This window comes from Rhinolophus sinicus, chromosome 8 (genome assembly GCF_057876585.1).
Source record: "Rhinolophus sinicus isolate RSI-liver-muscle chromosome 8, RSI-T2T, whole genome shotgun sequence".
Lineage (NCBI taxonomy): Eukaryota > Metazoa > Chordata > Mammalia > Chiroptera > Rhinolophidae > Rhinolophus > Rhinolophus sinicus.
Genome location: NC_142508.1, coordinates 46,124,089 through 46,143,818, shown reverse-complemented (window position 1 = coordinate 46,143,818; position 19,730 = coordinate 46,124,089). Strand labels below are relative to the sequence as shown.

The following is a 19,730-nucleotide window of genomic DNA, read 5'->3' as shown; positions in this document are numbered from 1 at the left end:
CTAATTTAAAAGAATTCATTTTAACTGACACTTTTGAGATATTTCTTCTCACTAACGATTAAAATTTATATATTATCAATATATTTTTCTTTTATCAACTGCTTATTCATATCCTTTTTACATTAATATGTTCAACTGTTTTTTATTGCTTTCTTTCATCACATTAAATCATATATGAATACATTGTTGTAAAGGTACAAATATATTTGCAATTTCTCACAGGCTCTGAAGTCGCTAAGAGAATGCCTTGAGCTGGCAGTCCTGAGGAGCACTTCACACTCAGAAGCCCACTTACTCATGGCAGCAGTACTGATGGAAAGTAAGTGTGATATTATGATTTATATGTGTGTGTGTGTGTGTGTGTGCATGTGTGTGTGTGTGTGGTCTTCCCTACTCTTTCTGACACAGAGCTCCTAAAATGCTTGGAATTTCCTTTGATGAGAGCAGTCAAGGTGTCTCTTCATATCTTAATGAGGTGACTTTTGAAACACCTAAGGATAGGGGGTTGGTTGCCAGGAAAACCAACCACATTATTAGGAGGTTGGGTTGGCACTTTCGGTCCCACCACCCTGACCTTTAGGAGGGGGGAGGAGCTGGAGATTGGTTCAATCACTAATGGCCAATGATTTGATCAATCATGCCTATGGAATGAAAACTCCATAAAACCCCAAAGCAAAAGGGTCTGAGAGCTTCTGAGTTGGTGAACATGTGGAGAGAAGCCCTCTCCCCATGCGTTTCCCCATATGTCTCTTCCTGAGTTATATCCTTTTATAATAAACCAGTAATCCAGTAAGTAAAATGTGTTTAACAAAAATTCAACTGAGTATATTTGAAGATTTAATTAGCTTTCTTCAATAATTCATGAATCAGGCAGCATCCAATCTAGCAAATAGAAAGGAGCTCCGAGGATCTGCAAAATGGAAGGTTTTTAAAGCAGCGAGGGATGGAACAGGGAAGTCATAAATGAATAAAGGAATTATTTCAGGCAAGGTCACCTCCCTTTGGGGGACAAAAGGGTCTATTTAGGCAGATTTCCTTACTGGTGCTGACCAGAAAATTGCAGACTGGTTAAGATTACATTCCTAGGGAAGGTTTAAACAAAAATTTTAACTTTCACAGCTGAAAGTATTTTTAAAAGAAAGGGTTTATTAGTCTATCACTAGCAAAAAAAGACTTGTCTTGAAGCATGGAGTCAAAACCATAAGCAACATGGCTAGGAAGAAAAGATAAACATGTCCATCCCAGAGTTTTGCAATTGTTTTTATACATCAAGTAGGGGGCAAAAAGATGTTAGCCATTCTGAAAAAATTTACATTAGCTATAGACAAAGAGGATGGGAGGAGGCTAAAAGGGGCAAGTTGTAGGATAGGTAGAGCAGAATCCACAACACTCTGGGGTTCTGGGGTTTGACGGCACCTGGCTATTCTCTCATTTTAGATAATCTCAGAAAAAGCCACCTGAAAATTAATTTTAAAATTCCAAAATACACTAAGGAATGTGAGCAGTCTTTTGTCAGAGCTGGCCCACAGCTATTAACAGGCTAACTGATCTCTTTCTCTCATCCTCTGGCTGCTGTAATTTTAATTTAGAACAGCTCAGATTTTTTTTTTCTTGTCACTGCATTTAGGTGAGGTATTCAGCCTTGGTTTGGTGATGTCGGCTTAGCGCAAGTGACTTCATTTGGGGTCTGTTGTTTCTTTTTAACAAATTTTTCTGTGAGTTCTGTGAATTGCTATAGCAAATTAATCAAACTCAAGGAGGGGGTTGTTGGAACCTCTAATCTATAGCTGGTTGGTTAGAAGCACAGGTAATAAACTGGACTGGCAACTGGCATCTGAAGTGTGTGTGTGTTTAGGGGTGGGTGGCATCTTGTAGGACTGAGCCCTTAACCTGTGGGATTTGACACTGTCTCCAGGTAGACAGTGTTAAAATTGGGTTGAATTTTAGGATACCCAGCTGGTGTCAGAGAATTGCTTGCTGGTGTGGGGATCCCCTCCCCCAAACACACACGTTGGAATTGGGTACAGAACCCTTTAATAAGCATATATGAGGTTTGGCCAATGCAGCAGCACCCTCCTTCCCTGGACAGGGACCCAGCAACCACATAGGCTTAAGCCAGCACTCCCGTAGTAATGCACTTGAGGATGGATGTACATAAACTACCAGCACTGCTTCCATAATTAGAACTCGTTTGCCCAGCTACTGCCCAGCTTTGGAAAAGCTATTCCCTGGGCCCCTTGTTTCCACCAGTGCGAATGGCACTGTGAGTGTCAAGGTTCTGTAAAGAAACAGAAGAGCTGGTCATTAGCAGGCAAGTCACACAGGAAGCACAGAAAAAATCAGAGACTGACTTCAAAGAAAATTCAGTATTGCCTGAAAAATTGCGCTATATTGCACCAATGGCTAGCCTTCATGCCATGAAGATAATATTCAAACAATGACACGCTGATCTAATTGCAGGTGATAGCTAGCAGGAGAGGAAACAATAGAAATGATCTTGAACTTAACAGAAAACACCATACTGTATAAAATCCTCATCAAAAACAAATATCATAAATGCGTTTAAAGCAGTGTTCACAAGCCATGTAAAATTAAACTTTTTAACTGGCATTCCATAAAGAAAAGCTTTCCTTTTCTATTCCCTTTTCTTGTTTATGGATTTTTATTTATTTAATGGGTTACATCAATTACAGAAATTATTGATGGCTCAGGGAAAAGAATTATTTCAAGTAGTGTTTAAACACTCTAACTGTATAATTAAAAGGGATATACTCTAAAGCAGGAGCTGGCAAATTTTTTCTGTAAAATGCCAGACAGTGCATACAGTCGACCCTCATTATTTGTGGATATCAATATTTATAAACTTACTTGCTAAAATTTTCTTTTTTTTAAATTAAAGTTTATTGGGGTGACAATTGTTAGTAGTTACATAGATTTCAGGTGTACAATTCTGTATTACATCATCTATAAATCACATTGTGTGTTCATCACCCAGAGTCAGTTCTCCTTCCATTATCATATATTTGATCCCCTTTGCCCTCATCTATCACCCCCTTCCCCCCTTATCCTCTGGTAACCACTAAACTATTGTCTGTGTCTATGAGTTTTTGTTTCTCATTTGTTTGTCTTGTTCTTTTTTTGTTTTTGGTTTATATACCACTATCAGTGAAATCGTATAGTTCTCTGCTTTTTCTGACTTATTTCGCTTAGCATACTTGCTAAAATTTATTTGTAATCCCACAGTCAACACTTGCAGCACTTTTGCGGTCATTCGTGGACATGTAAAGAATGATAAAAAATGAGTCCCCTGACACACATGTCCTTAGCTGAACTCAAACAAGGCAACCCTCTGCCTTCTTGGCTCTGCTCTTATACTGTAAACAAGTGTCTTTTTCACAGTCTATTTAGTACCATGTTTTTGTGTTTTTTATTGGTGATTTTGCTATTTAAAATGTCCCCCAAGCATATTGCTAAAATGATGTCTAGTGTTCGTAGTGATGTCCTAGAGAAAATACGTGGTTAGATAAACTTCCGTCAGGCCTGTGTTATAGTGCTGTTGGTCATGAGTTCAATGTTAAAGAAATCAACAATATATAAAAAGTATCTTTAAATAGAAACACATAAAACAAGGTTACATATTGATTGGTTGATGAAAATGTGACCAGATGCTTGCAGAGGCAATGATTCACTAATTCAGTGATTGCTACAACTTTATAAAATGTATCTACTGTGAATAATGAGAATCAACTGTATTTTAGCCTCCACAGGGCATTCAGTCTACTGTAACTACTCAATTCTGCCCTTGTAGCTCAAATGCAGCCATAGACAACACATACAGGAGCATGGCTATGTTCCAATAAAACTTTGTAGGCACTGAAATTTGAAATGCGTAATTTTCACAACTCACATTATATTATTCTTTTGATGTTTTTTAACCATTTAAAAATATAGACACCATTCTTTACTCACTAGCTATACAACAGGTGGCAGGCCAGATTTGGCCAGAAGGCTATAGTTTGCCAATCCCTGGTTTAGCAGAACTACAATCTAAATTTTTATTTACTAGCATTATTGTTAGTAATAATACTGGCATTTCAATTTTTAACTATTTTATGTTGATTCTAGGCTAATGCAAATAAATAAATACATTAATATTACTAAGAACCAGGACTTCTAGAGAAAAGTTTGATTTTTTTTTATTGGGGAAGGGGAACAGGACTTTATTGGGGAACAGTGTGTAGTTTCAGGACTTTTTTCCAAGTCAAGTTGTTGTCCTTTCAGTCTTAGTTGTGGAGGGTGCAGCTCAGCTTCAGGTCCAGTTGCGGTTGCTAGTTGCAGGGGGTGCAGCCCACCATCCCTTGCGGGACTCGAGGAGTTGAACCAGCAACCTTATTTATGGTTGAGAGTCCACTGGCCCATGTGGGAATCGAACCAGCAGCCTTCGGAGTTAGGAGCATGGAGCTCCAACCGCCTGAGCCACCGGGCCAGCCCCAAGAAAAGATTTTTAAAGAGGCAAAAATATAAAAGGTAAGAATAAAACCCAGTAATGTCAGCATGAACTCATGATTTGTCTTAAGTTTCTTGCCCTCCTTTAACAAAAAGAGTATGTGATCTAGAACCCAAGATATTTTACTCTCTTAATCCTGAATTGTCTGCTTTAGTCATACTGCATCTTTTATGTAAAAATGTTTTTTTTTTTAGTCTAGGGCTTCTTAAATCTTCCCAACAAAACCCCCTCAATAAGAAAGAGGGAAAGCCCAATCATGGGAATCTGGGGCAGAAGCAAATCAACTACTCCATCACAGGAATTCCCTTTGAAAACTTATTTTTAAAGTAATGTTTATTTACATTCTTCTCCACAATAAACCTGTGACTAAATGTAAAACAAATACATAATTATCCAGAAAAATTAGTTTTTTCCACCAAATTCTTCAATAAAGTTTATGCTTCTTGAAGATGCAGCATTCCTTTTTTTCAGAGTTGAGGAGAGTGAGGTTCTTGGTCATATCAATCATCCGGGTGGCCACCTCGTCACAGTCCCACAGGAACACACCGGAAGCGCACATACTCTCTACACAATCAGTTGTGCTGTTTCTCACACACACTGAGTGGCTTTTTGCAGGCAAGGCCCAAGGAAAACAAATCTCTCAAAACCGCGCCACATAAATGTAGAGTCACAGAAACACAATCTCATGCACTCACAGTCAATCCCATGCACTCACAGGCCCCCACAACATTCTCAGTCCTACATAGCTCGACACACAATTCCAGTCATAAAATCTCCTTCACAAGCCACATTCTGGTCCCCGCAATCGCTACATCACAAACAAACCAGCCACATCCAGTGACAAAATCGCAACCAGAACCACTTCAAAGACCGACACACAGCGCCGTCCCTGGTCACAGAACTGCCAGCTGGCTCCACGGAGTCACACCTTCGCACATTGTCCTTAAAAGCGCTTGCGGCTACGTTCTCAGGACAAAGCCGGGAAGCCCGCCCTAGGTGGGGCGCTGCTGGATCTTTGAGTCTCAACCAGCGGGCGGAACTGATGCTCCACCCCCTGGGGCTCGCCGCGCCTGCGCTCTTAGTGCGTGCAGTCGGCGCTCCCAACAAACCCTGCGCGCGGCCCATTAGACCCCCCGGGCTGTCGCCCCCTCGCTTCCACTGGGCGTCACGGTGAAACGGGGTGGGAGCCCTAGGTGAGCAGTCCTGGCACTGAGCGTTGGTTTCGGTCATCTGTCGGGAAGGCGTTGCGGCCCAAGGATGAGGAAAGGAAAGGTGCTGCACCACCGCGGAGCGTTGGGAGCCCCGCACCTCAGACCCGAGTGTGCGTAAGAACCGCGGTCGTGTGTGTGTCGGCGTGACGGGGCCGGGGTGTGGCATCGGGACTCTGCGGTTGTGAGGCCGGGACTAGTGGGTGATGGTGTTTGTGTGAATGAATTGGGTGCAGAGCCTCTTGTGTGACTGAAGGTGGAGGTGGCCTGTGTGGCTGCGACCCTAGCGTCAACAGCTGAACCTTCTGCCCTCTAGCCTCCTGGGCCCAGCCTCAGAGAAATTGCCGCCTAGTAAGAGATATCTGAGCGCCAGTGAAAAGACTCCCAGAAAAAAAGGCTCAGACCTGATCTTGGGATAAGGATGTTAGAACTGAACGTGCCTCACCCCGGGCTGGCTTCTGGGCGTCCTCCCGTCGCACTTCAGCTTCAGGAGCGCGCGGACACACAGGTGAGCACACAGCTCTTAGGTGTTCAGCTGCAGGTTTCAGAAACACGGAGTTCCCTCCGGGAAAGTGCAGTGAAGTCGGATTCCAGTCCCACACATCCGTAACCTTTCTCTAAGTGTCAACAGTACTCTCCCTCTTACTTAACTCTGGATTTGTGTGGATGGCAGTTGGTGGGGACAGGTGTGGTCGTGATGTGCCCTAATTTAGCCAAGCTGGGCTGGGCTCCAAGAAAAGTCTGTTGGTTTAAGATTCCCTTCTTCGCCAGTCCTGTCAAACTCTTCTGAGGAAAAGGGCTCAGAGTGGGAGGAGGAGGAATGAATTGCTATTGCCCATTTAAAAGTCAAGGTCAAAGCGAGTGAAATATATTTTTATTTTTTAGGACATGGGAACATTTGCTTCCTTTTCCTTAAATGACCTGTCCATTGAACTGATACCTAGGCCCCTTCCCTAGTGCTTATATGCGCGTGTTCATTTGGTACATACTTCCCGTTACTTCTGAGAGCTTTGTTTTTATAACTATGTCTAAAGCTCTTAGAACAGTGCCTGATACTTCATAAGTACTTAATAAACATTAGGTATTTGTTATATGGTAACTTTGGGTAATTCCCCATACACTCAAATAGATCAGGAAAATGAAAATACCAAGCTAATTGTGTTGAGCATTTACTAAGTTTAAAACATGAAATGCTCAAATGATCTAGAACAGGAATTCTTAACCAGAGGTAATTTAAATCTATTTGGGGCTTTTAGGAAACCAGGAACCCCTTCAAATTGTATGTAAAATTGTATATATTTCTTAATTGCCATTTTTCTGGGGAGGAAGTCCATAATTTAATGAGGTTATCAAACATGACCCAGAAAGATTCAGATCCATTGCCCTGGAATCAAAGACTGTAATATCTGAGAATGTTCTTTGAGTGAGCTTGTATAAATTAGTGCCTAGCAATAGGAAATTATTTAATAAATCACATTCCATATGATATAGCTTTAGGCCATTAATATTATGTGAATCATGAGAAGGAAAAGAAGAAAATGATCAATTTTGAGCAATAGTCATAGTTTTGAAAAAGATGACTCAATAAATTTTTAATTATGTATGAATCCCTTTTAATAAACTAATGATTTGTAAGACATTTTGCAAGGACTATATCTAATATAAAACTTTAGTTATTCAGTGAAGAAAGGAAAAAATAAAACATCTATTGTGTACCAAATACTGTTCTGTCTACTTTGGTATACTCCTACTAAACTTGGGAATGCTGCTTACCTTAATTGTATTCAGTCACAAAAGAAAGAGAAGATATCTCATCATTTTGATGAAGAACAGTAAAAGGACTGATAAGTGTTATTTATTTTTGCCATGCTGATTTTTTTTTTGCAGAATCCCCTCGTGTCACAGGCCTATAGACTCACATTTCTCTTAACAACTAGAAGGTACTCCCTCTCCCCAACTGTGTTTTTTATTTGTATGGAAATAATTTAATTTTTGTTTCTGATGATAAAATTAATGTATGTTTATTATAAAAAAAAAGAGAGAGATCTAAGGAACTTATAAAGAAGCACATTTAAATTACTCACAGTCCCATCATCCAGATTTAATGACTATTGCTATTTTGATGTTTGTTTTTCCAAATATTTTTTCTGTGCACTGTGTACATGTTTGTTTTGAAAAATAGAATCACAAAAATTGATTATTTAAGGAGATTCTTAAACACTTTAACAAAGGAATCCAGTACAGTCATTAAGATTTATTATATTGGTATGCCTGTACAGAGTAAAAGGGAGTACAGTGGTTCCCCTCTAGTTTGAAACCTTTCAAGAATTTACACCTTTTAGGATTATGAAGACATTGATTAAAGGAATTACCAGGACAACAAATTATGAGGTAAGGTATCCCTTCAGAATTAGAGACTTTTTTTTAGGGGTTCAAGATTACTCCTAAATACAGATTTATAATAACAGGAAAAAAGTGGTAGTAGTGATAAATATGCAGACATAATGTACAGAAGAACTTGATCAAACATTTTTAATACGTTCATTATGACACCTTATCAAATCAATGATGTCAAGTAGTGTCTCTTTAGAACTGCTAAGGATGGAGAATAAGAGGGGCCTTGCTCTTCTTGATTTTTGTGAATCTTTTTTCCTAATATTATTAAAGAAAAATTACATTCTTATGCTTAGTTCTAAAATTTATTAATGTTGTAGGAAAGAGCAGTCTTTAAAATTTCAAAAAATTTGCTGTAAGAAAAAAGATGGCATCCTAGTATTAAAATACTGAAGAAAACTATTAAAGATAGCCTTCAAAAATTAAAAAATTTTAAATTAAAAATTATTAAAGAGAATTTTCTTTAATAAATAGAATAAGGCGCATGTAATTTTTTCATTTTATTAAGTGCTTAATATATATTATATTACTTACCCTTCACAACATTCCTATAAGATAGAAACTGTTATTATTCTCCCCATAGGTTTATCTATGTGGAAGCAGGCATTGAAAATTAAGTAACATGTCCAAAGTCTCCTAGTTGATAACTGCCAGAGCTTAGATTCATATCCTGGATCTTGACAACAAAGCCTGTGCTCTTCATGTTTGAGAGTCAACTGCCTCTCAACATTGTGCATGTTCTTTTTAGTCTGTCATACTTGTCAATTTATTGTGAATATCTTCTTTCAGTATCATTATTATTAATTGCATAATATGCCATCATAAAGGAACAATGTTTAGGCTTGTTTATGTTAGGTATTCTGACTTGTGGTTATAAGTTATTCTTTGATGAACTTCCTTACATCACTCTTTGTGTACTTTTACAAATATTTTCTAAGGATAAATTCCAAGAAACGGAATTTCTAGATTGACTTATCAAGCATTTATACATATGCCAGATCCTGTGCTAGTACTTGGGGAAAATACAGTGACTAAAATGATATGGTTGCTATCCTTAAGTTGTTTACTATCTATCAAGGTGGATAGATCTCTATTGGAGTAGGACTAAGGTAAGTGTGATAAAAGTCTTTGAAGAAGTCAGATGGCATGGCTTGGGAGTTCCTGAGGAGACATCTGATTATACAGCATGCACTGTCAGATTATGACCAAGTAATACCAAACCCATGGGATTTCTGTGGAGGTAAATGAATTTTCTGTAATAAGCTTTATGCCTCACAGTTTTTATTTTCGTGATATTGATGCAAACAAAGTGAGACAAGCAGGACAAGAAGAGTCAGGAGCTCTTTGGAAGTCATCAAGGCTAAAATGAGTGGTTCAGAAGCAAGATAAATGCATCAGTCAAGTTACGAATGGCAACAGCACTGAAACAAGGCACTGGTTGCGGATGTTCAAACCTTTTCTAGGCAAAACTCCAACATACACGAACAAACTTATGAATCAGAGAGTTGGTTCAGATATTGGGAGCTGAAATAAATAAAAACCTAGCAGCTTTTTTCTCCAAGTTCAAGGGATGACTGCTTCAAAAAGCAAGTCTAACTTACTTGAAGAAAAGCTTCCTGTTTGAAAAATTTTAAAAATATACTTTAGGAGTATATATGACCATATAAAATTATGAAATAAATGTAAGCAAAAAAAGAAGAAAATTAAGATTGCGATCTGGAAATAAGCAATTTTTGCAGATATTTTTCTATCTGTTAATGCCTTTTTATGCTGATATATCTATGTATACTTTACAAATGTAGTCATAGTGTCCGTTTTATTTTATTTTTCTAGAGACTACCTATCTTGAATATTTCTTTTTTGAAGTTCAGCACTTACACGCGCACACACACATGTGGATACGTGATAATTTAATCTATTTTCTACTGAAGGACATTTAGGTTCTTTCCAGCTTTTTTCCATTAATGAATAATGTCTATCTCTTACATCTTCATGGACATATACAATTATTTTCTTTAATCCCAAAAGTAGAATTTCTGAGTCAAAGGGTTTGCATGGTTTAAGTGTTTCTTGTACATACTTTTAAATTTGCATCCTCTGCAGGTTAGAATGTTCATTTCCTCACAAACTTGCTAACATGGGCATCAATACTCTTAAAGTGAGAATATCTTTTGGTGATTTGATGTATTTCTGTTTTTTTACTGAGTCATGCATGCTCATGTTTCTCTCACTGGAACTAGAGATCTGAGTTTCAGAGGCAAGAGCTATAGTTGAATGAGAGCTGACTTTGTGGTTAGAAAAAATAAGGATTCCAAATCCGCTTTGCTACTTAATAACTGAATTTCTGCAAGTAATTTCACTTCTTTTAGTATTAATTTTCTGATCCACTGCATGAATGGGATAATTATTATACTATATAGTAATCCTGAGTGTAGTTAATGTATATAAAACAATCACATGAAAGTTCTTGATAAATAGATACATTATTATTTACCTGCTGAAAGTATGAACCCACATCTCTTTAACCTAGGTTGTAAGAAAGAGAATGGCAAATGAAGTCATGCAGGAAAGCAATGTGGATGATTCTGATTGAAAATAGTGAGGAGCCCAGAAGATTCTGGAAGTTAATGCCCTGGCTGCAGGTAGGCAGGGCTGCCAGTGCAGCAGTTTGACAGTGGGAATGACTGCTAGGGTGGGTCTTTATGAATTTCTTTGTATCAAATGGATCTAGTAAGCAAAGCTTTGAAAGAGATTCTACTTTAGATGATGTGGCACCTTAGCAGCCCTGGAATTTACAAGTAAGGATTAGGTTTGTCCAGACTCCCTCAAATCTGTGTGTGTGTGTGTGTGTGTCTGGTGGGGAGGTCAATGGAGGGGAAAAGACATATTAAATTGAGTTATTTAGGGAGTTCTGAGGCTTATTTGATCTCATGGCCTCCTTTTCCTTCCCCTAGCTCTGTCCTCTGTGAACTCTGGTTCTCCAGGCAAGTAAACCCCAAGGAGTACTGACCAGTTCTTGAATTTGTAAACCATGGCCCATGTAAGTTACTCTTTCTTTCTCCTGGAAATACTGTCATGTTAAGGTCCTATGAACATTTCTTTATCCTGAAACTTCCTACCTATCAGAGCCTCATCTTTGGAACCTTCTTCCAGTTCCTCTAAATCCATTGAGGGATGAGACTAAATGGTACAATGCCTATCCTATGAATCCTCTTTTTTCCAGTCATTGTCCATGTATTCATTGAATGTCATTCAGCATCAATTGTATGTGTTCGGTCTCCTGTTAAGAGATGCAGTGGAACAGAAATGAAATCCCTTGAAGGAAATGTTTGACTATCTCTTGTGAGTTGATGAAAGAGGATAGGCCCATTTGACTACTCATGGGAAAACTCTGAACTTTTCCAGATTTGAGTTTTCCAAGTATATGAGATAAGATTTGCTATTGGCTGGCCTCAGCTTCAGTATATGGTGAGATCTCATGCTTTGTGAAGCTTTAAGGACTGGGTAAGGATGTGGTTCAGTGTTGGTGCAGAGAGATCAGGAATTTTCTCTGGGAATGCCTATGAGTTGTAAATCAGGAACAGGGTTCCATTTGTAGTTGAACAGGATGTGCTTGTCTAAAATGACATCTTTGTGATTGTGGATCACCAGTATCCAGAATCTACATCAGTATCTCAGGAACAAGGAATGTGTGCAGTGAGGGATGGAAAATGATAGTAGGTAAGATTATATAGACACATAAATAGTTGTAGACCCTCAGAATTGAGGAGGACCTTAAAAATTTTGTGTAGACCAAAAATATGTAAGTAGAGATGAATGATTAAGTCTCATATATCCATTACATAGACTATTACACAACCATTTTTTAAGTTTATTAAACAATCTGTCATAAATGGGAGAATGCTTATGATATGATCTGATTCAATGCTGAACTTGGAAGAAATTCTTTAATTGCGTTCAGATCCTTTTCTAACAGATATTGTAGGGAAACTTTTTTTTTTTTTTTTTTTTTAACAGTCTGTTCTTGAAGGGGAAAAGATGGAAGAACTCACATTTCTTGAGAATTCATGGGGGAGATACATAGCAGGCAGAAGGCTTATATATAGTATTTAATTGGAGAAGATTGTTTTTTCTCTTTCCCAGACATGTTTGGATAGTTAACATATGCCAGAGTATGTAAGAGGCTGTATCTATAGCAACAGAATTCTTCCAGAACACAGAGGCATGCTGCTTTAGGCACTATCATTTACTAACTCACTACGTTTGAGGCTTCCGGCCCAAGCCTTGCTTGGTCCATTTCTTGCAGTATCTCTTCCATCTTTTCTCCTTCCATCTTAAAACAAATTTCCTTTAATTTTAATTGTATTATGTGGTTTGTCATTTCAGGGATCAGTGATGTTCAGTGACGTGTCTGTAGTGTTCTCTCAGGAGGAGTGGAACTACCTGGACTTGGAACAAAGGGACTTGTACAGAGATGTGATGTTGGAGAACTACAATAACTTGGTCTCATTGGGTAAGGTTACCTGTTTCTAGTTATATAGACTCTGTTCTCTGTAATAATTGGCTTTCTTTGGAAATTTCAGCAATATCTTTGAAGAAATTATCTAAATTTCTGCTCTCTGTTTTCAAGAGAATGGTTTGAGCTATATTTGTTTGAAAGTGAGTGCCTCTATTAAGCATATTCATCTTTCCCATCTTTAAGTGGCCTTCAGGTCTTCCTTAATGATGAAAGGGTTGGATTTGAAATCTGGGTGATTTATAGCGCTATGAGTGTTAAAGAAATCAGGTTTCACTTTGTGTTTGAACTTAGAATTTCTATAGGTATTTTGTTATTTGTTCATATACCTGTAAGGAAAATAGCTATACCTAAATTCTTGGGTTTTCTTTGGCTATCAAAAGAACACATAATTTTTGTAGTGATAAGTTGGATCAACCTCATTTATTTCCAATTTAAAAGAACTCATTCCTTTTGTTTTTAAACAAACATATTCACTTTTACCTACTTTTATGATTGAAAGTTAAATATCCAAGAATTTTGTATTTAACATTGCAGGAATAGCCTAAGAAAAAACAGTCAATGCCTCAGGAAACTTCTTGTTTTACTCTCAGCAAAATAACAATAAATAATAGCTAATAAAATATGTACAGCACTTAGTATATATTGTAGTCAGTGTTTAGATACAGATGTAAATTAATGTAACCACAGCAATCGTGTCAAATAGATAACTATTATTATCCTTATTTTATAGATGAGGAAAATAAAGCATAGAAGTAAATTGTGCAAGGTCACACAACTAGGATGTGGGAGAGGGGAGATTTGAACACAGGCATTCTGTGCTCTCAACTACTATTGCCTCTCGAGAAAGAGTACTTGTATGAATATAAATTAAAATTTAAAAATATTTTCCCTCCCTCTCTAATATGTTTATAATATAACCTTAATGTGAAATTTTTTAAACCATCTTGCCCTTCTTATAAAGGCTTTAACAATTACCATTTGACTTAGAGTTTATTAAAAAGGTTAACCAAGACTGAGGTAATTTTGAATTTATTTTTTATTTTCATATCTCCTTACATTTCTTTTCTTTTGACCAGGATGCTTCATTTCTAAACCAGATGTGATTTCCTTATTGGAGCAAGGAAAAGAGCCCTGGAAAGTTGTGAGGAAAGAAAGAAGACGATATCCAGGTGAGTGAGGGCCAATTGGGCAGGGGAAGCCATCATCAGAGAAAACTGCCCAACTCCTTAGGGAAGAGGTATACCCTTCTGATGATGTTTAGAAGCCTTCTTTAAAGGTCCATGGCCTCAGGAGAAAAGGTCTGAGACCTGGGGAGCAAATTAAGGTCTTAGCTGGGGATACCAATAGAACTACTTCTGTATCTCATTTACCACTCTTCTTTTTTTGTTATCGTTTTTGTTTTTGTTTTTTTGTTCTCTCCAATTTTCATCCTCTTTGAAGGGGGGTATGGGGTAGACAGGTGCTATCTTTGTTTTCTGTTGACAATCATTCTATCTATATTTTGATTCAGTTGCTTTCTTCTTTTCAATAGATAGATAGATAGACCCATTTCTGAGCTGGGCACTATGCTAGACTCTATCAATACAGTGGTAAACAAAACCTATCAAGTCCCAGTCTCCATGGTATTTACTTTGTAATAAGAGAAACATAGTAACTGTAAATAAGTAGAAAATATAATGTCAGGTAATAAGAGAGTGCTATGAAGAAAAGTAAACAGAGTAAGGGACTAGAGAATGGTGTGGAATGTGAAGGTCATTTTAGTTAACGGTGAGAGGGAAGCCTTTTTTTCGTTCACTTTTCTTATAAATTTTTAAATGGGAAATAAAAGATTACAAAGAAGAATATGCTTGACATTGCAATAATGTATGTTTTATCAGCAACTAAAGTTTCATATGAATTTATTCTTGTATAAAATAATATAAACGGAGCCACTTTAAAATGGTGTTAGAGCTACCATCCCAGAGGAATTGCCGTGATGTCTGATTCCTCAAACCTTTGGAACGTTAAAGCTGGGAAAAATAGCCTTTGGACTGGGCCGAACGCAGCATTGTTATCCAAACAACTGTTTGCATAACTAACAAGGAAACACATTATGACTACCGACTGCCTCTTTATATTTAGCATCACTATGTTAGCTTATTTGCACCAATAGAAATTCCTTCCTTTTGGGGATCAAATATATGGTGATGGAAGGAGAACTGACTCTGGGTGGTGAACACACAATGGGATTTATAGATGATGTAATACAGAATTGTACACCTGAAATCTATGTAATTTTACTAACAATTGTCACCCCAATAAATTTAAAAAATAAATTAAAAAGAAAAAGAAAAAGAAATTCCTTCCTTCTATTGATGTAATTGTTCCCCTTCCGTTTCCCATAAATGCCTCTTTGCCTTCTCACTATTTGGGTTTCTGCCTGAATCAGTTCATCCTGAATAACTTGTTCTTTTAGATCTTAACTAAACGCATGTTGCTTCTTACTTTGGTCTTTTATTTTCAGGTTGACACGCTAGAAGATGGATCCATAGATCACAGAATATCATTCTTACTTGCCTTTTTCCATGTATGTATTAGGTTGGTGCAAAGGTAATTGCGGTTTAAAAGGTTAAAAATAATTGCATAAACCACAATTACTTTTGCACCAACCTAATACATATCTACCTGCACATGAGGAAGAAACATACATGAATGTGATTGACTATAGGGAGAAGGATCCCTTGGTTTAGCTTCTACCTCTATTTTCATCTCTCTTTGAACCTCTTGTTTAAAAAAAGATCCTTAAAATTCTTTATATAGAGACATATGTATGTTGTCGTTCTGTATTTGCTGTTTGTATATTGAGGTCTGGCTGAGGAGATTCATTTTAGGCTAAGTTCTTATTTTATAACAATAGGGTCATTTCTGTGCCCACACTGTTTATAATGATATCTTCTGACTCATTTTCTACCAAAGGAAAGAAAAACATGCTTTTTTCCCCCAATCCTAACTTATTTTTTATTCACATTTAGATATAATTAAATGATATTTACAACTATTAATACTAAAAACAAACAAACAAATAAACAAAAAGACCCCAAAACAATGAAAGGCAGAGGTTCCAAGTGAATAAGTTAATATCTACTTAGGAAACATTTCGCCAAAATGACAATTGTTGACTCAAAGTTATACATCTTAAACAAGATCATTCCTTTTTTTCCTTCTTTTCTTTCTTCCTTTAAATAAGTTTTATTGAAGTATAAATGCATACAGAAAAGTGGACAAAAGAAGAAAGGATTTTTTGAGGAGGTAATACATGAGGAGAGACATGAAGCAGGCTCAAGCCACATGACTGTCTAGGGGAAGAACATTCTGAGCAGATGGAAAAGACCTAAAGAGGAGTTAGCTTTGCATGTCTGAGAAATAACAAGAAAGCTATTGTGGCTAGAATAGGGGGCAGGGGAGGGAAGGCAACAAGAAATGAGATCAGAGTTAAGCAAGGGCCAGGTAATGTAATCACTAAGAGAAATTGGAATCTGTAATCTGCTTTGTACTCTAAAATTATCCCTCTGGTGGCGTACAAAAGCAGGAAGGACCAGTACAGAGGCAGTGTCAGCTGTTCGGACTAGAAGTAATGGTTTGGATGAAAGGAAATGATAGGAGGTAGTAAAAAGCTGTTAGACTCGAGATATGTATGAAGGTAGTGCCAAAAAGAACTTGCTGTAAGTGGAGTAAGTGGGAAAGAGTGGTATCAAAGGAGAAGATAAAGGTGTTAACTTGAACAGCTGGGTAAATGGAATCACAATTTACTTGGGTGGGGAAGATAGGAAGAGCTGGTTGGAGGACAGACCTTAAGAGTTTCTGTTTGGGATATTTTAAGTCTGAAGTGTCTCTTTTTCCAGTTTGAGGTGTTAAGTAGGCAGCTGAATATGTACACCTGGAGCTCAGGAAGAGATTATGTCTTGATGTACATCTGGATGTCTTTACTTTAGGACTGGAATTTAAATCCATGGGTCTGAATGTGATCACCTAAGGAAGGCATGCAGATAGAAGAAAGCAGATGAGGAGAAGTGGCCACAAGATTGATTCATGGGGCACTCCAACATTTAGACCTTTGAAAGGGGGAGCAGCAAAGGAGATAGAGAAGGAGCAGCACTGATACAAAATAAAAACAAAAGAAAATGTTTCAAAATGGGAAGAATAGAGAAGGAGGACTGAGAATTGACCCCAGGTTCTGGCAAGATGGAAAATGCTGGTGATCTTGTCAAGAGTGATTTTTAGTAGAATCAGGGTGAAATCGTGATTAGAATGACTTAACGAGAGATGGGTAGGTGATGAGAATGAGTATAAGACAACTCTTTGGAGGAATTATGTATGAAGGGAAGTTGGAAAATAGAGATCATAGTTACACTGAGGATATGGGTTACAAGCAGTATATTTTACAATATGAAATATTAGAGCATGATTGTGTGTTCATGGGAATGATTCTATAGCTGGAATAAATTGATGCAATAGAGAGAGAACATAATTGTGGGAGCAGTGTCCTTGAGGTAGGGGTGGATGAAGAGGATAGGATCCAGGAAACGAGAGAATTAGAAAGGAAAACAGTATCGTTATGAATGCAGTAGGTGATGGTCAATGTGGTAGAGATAATTCTTCTATTGTTGCTTTTTCTCAGTGAAATTAGACTAGAATGTGAGGATTGTTCAGTATGGACTTATTAGGATGTGATTAAAATTGGTTCTTAGAAGTACAGTTCTTGGATGTCAGGTTTTATTATTTTCAGATCTTTGTACACTGTCCCCAGTGTTGAAATGCAAACAGGGGACATCGGAACCAAGTCTTCTGTATCCCAGACCTTCTTGTATCTCTAGATTGTCAATGTAAGAAATGTCCAACCTGAAGAGAATTTCTATAAGAGCTAAAACTGATGCTAATGCCAGGAAGCAAGATCTCAAATGCTTCAGAGAATAACAGTTTTGAAATTTCTTTTATACATTTAGAATTAAGGAGGGAACATAAGGAAGATTACATGAAGGTGGGAGAAAGCAAGGTATAGGATAGTTAGCAAGGTTGTGTGCTCCCTTGAGTGTGGTTGCACCTTGCAGGTCTGGAAAAGAGGATTACTTCCGGTATTTCAAACATGTGTTAACCTAGATGCACAAGAACAACGGACAGGGCTTGTTTAAAACCTTTCACTAAAGAAGTTATATGCCTGGGGTGTGACTACGCACCACGACCTGCCTAATTCGGAATATATGATCAGATCAACGTGGAAGGTTACTTTTGGTTAGATTTATTGTAGCGTCCCCTTTTCATCCACAAAAGCAAGTGGTTAAAAATAAAATGCTCAAGCAGACTACGTAATAAGTCCAGGTGATTTATTATTTAAAACCTCTTAAGTTTTCCAGCTATGCAATTATATCATCTGCAAATAGTTTTACCTCCTTCTTTTAAATTCTTTTACCTCTGTTTTTTTTCTGATATTAAGTACATTGACTAATAATTCCAGAGCTGTTTTTTTGTTAAGACAGTATGTATTTTATTTTAGGGAAGTAATCATTCCTGTTTTATTGAGCAGTTCTTCAAAATCCGGAATAGTTTTTTTTTTAGTTGCCTTTTCAGCATCTTTGGAGTTGATCATGTGATTTTTCCCCCCTTATCAGTTCTATTAATATGTTGAATTATCTTAATTGATTTCTCCATATTGGACCACTTTAACATTCTTTAAATAAACAACACTGGGTCTTTCAGTGTGCTGTTTTATTAAATATTTAGAAGTTTTACATTTATTTTCAGAAAATTGGTATGTAGTTTTCTTTTTATGAGTGGTCTTTGATATCACCTCATGAAAATAGCTTAGAAGTCCTTTTTCTTAGTTCTCAATCTAAATAGAATGTAGGGTTTTTTTTATGATTACCATTGTTTTTAAAAACAAAAATACTATTTTGGAACTGATTTCCCTTTCGATCTAAGAGTTATTTAATATAGACTTCTAAAATTTCAAGTGGATTTACTTTTTAAAATTTTCTTATTTCTGGTTTTAGTAGAATATGTCTATATGATTCCAACTTTTTTATGCAGACCATATTCTAATAATTGAAAACGTCATCCTTTTTCTCTCTCATTACACAACACATTTAAAACTTAAATTTTCCTATGCCTTTTGCTCCTACTGGCTTAGCCTCCTCTGGTCTGTATCCAACATGACCTTTGTTAGCAAGTTCTTTACACTTAAGTTCTTTACACTTAAGACCTTTTGTGCTATAATTAGTGAGTTCCTTACGTATCACATCCTTTTTTTGTTTTCTGCTAAGGACTTCATAAGAACTTCAGTAAGATCTAAACATTTTTCTGTGTCTGAAAAATCACTGGTACACATTTCTAGGAAATACAGGAATGGCTTTGCCTCTGAGGGAATGGAAAGAAGACCTGAGCAAGGTAATGGAGGAACAAAATCACTTGAGCATTTGTAAAATGGATGAGTGATAAAGCAGGTTTAAAGAAAGATTAAGTAAGTAGAACTCCTCAGTACCTTTGTTGTATGTGGAGACAAAGAAAAAGTAACCCATAGCTGTGTGAAGGAGGGAAGGCAGTGTAGATAATACTGCATAGAAGAGGGTATAAGCAGTAGAAGGATGTATAGGAATATACAGCCACCATTTTCTATTTATATATTTAGCTGAGCTAGCTTGGATGAATAAAGGGAATATTTAATCATTATAGTAAGGTATATAGTAATTATACCAAAGAGAGATTAGAAGCAGAGAAATGTATTCAGAATAAGTATATAACTATGGTAATTAAATGAGTGAAACTTACTATGTGCTGTGAATTTATTATTTAACGGAGAATAAAGAAGCGATTATTTCTGCCCTTGAAGAGGGTTAGGGGTAAGAAAATAAGCAGAATAACAATTGGAAAAATTAATATATAATTTCAACATAGATTATATATTACATATACATATATAACAACACAGATATATAATAACAACATAGATTTAGATACTATCAGAAAATGACTTTAAGATTTCAGAATGAGAAAGAGACAGCCATGCAAAGAGCCCAATCAGAAGATTTGTGGGAGATACAGCAGATTGAAAAGTCCTAAGAGATGGAAA

General features: G+C 37.0%; 1 protein-coding gene across 5 annotated transcripts in view; it reads left to right on the top strand.

The window, feature by feature from the left end:
• Positions 1–363: 363 nt before the first annotated feature.
• The window catches only part of LOC109457209 (uncharacterized), a 64,511-nt gene continuing 45,144 nt past the window's right edge, over positions 364–19,730 (top strand). Inside the window, exons 1-7 of one of the 5 annotated variants that reach the window (XM_074315780.2) lie at positions 380–5,828; positions 6,032–6,223; positions 7,603–7,655; positions 10,640–10,751; positions 11,064–11,149; positions 12,496–12,622; positions 13,705–13,797. In XM_074315780.2, coding sequence (XP_074171881.1) covers positions 11,141–11,149; positions 12,496–12,622; positions 13,705–13,797 — 229 coding nt within the window. In that variant the 5' untranslated portion in view covers positions 380–5,828; positions 6,032–6,223; positions 7,603–7,655; positions 10,640–10,751; positions 11,064–11,140. The other 4 variants (XM_088800672.1, XM_088800671.1, XM_088800670.1 and 1 more) reach the window with 4 other exon arrangements.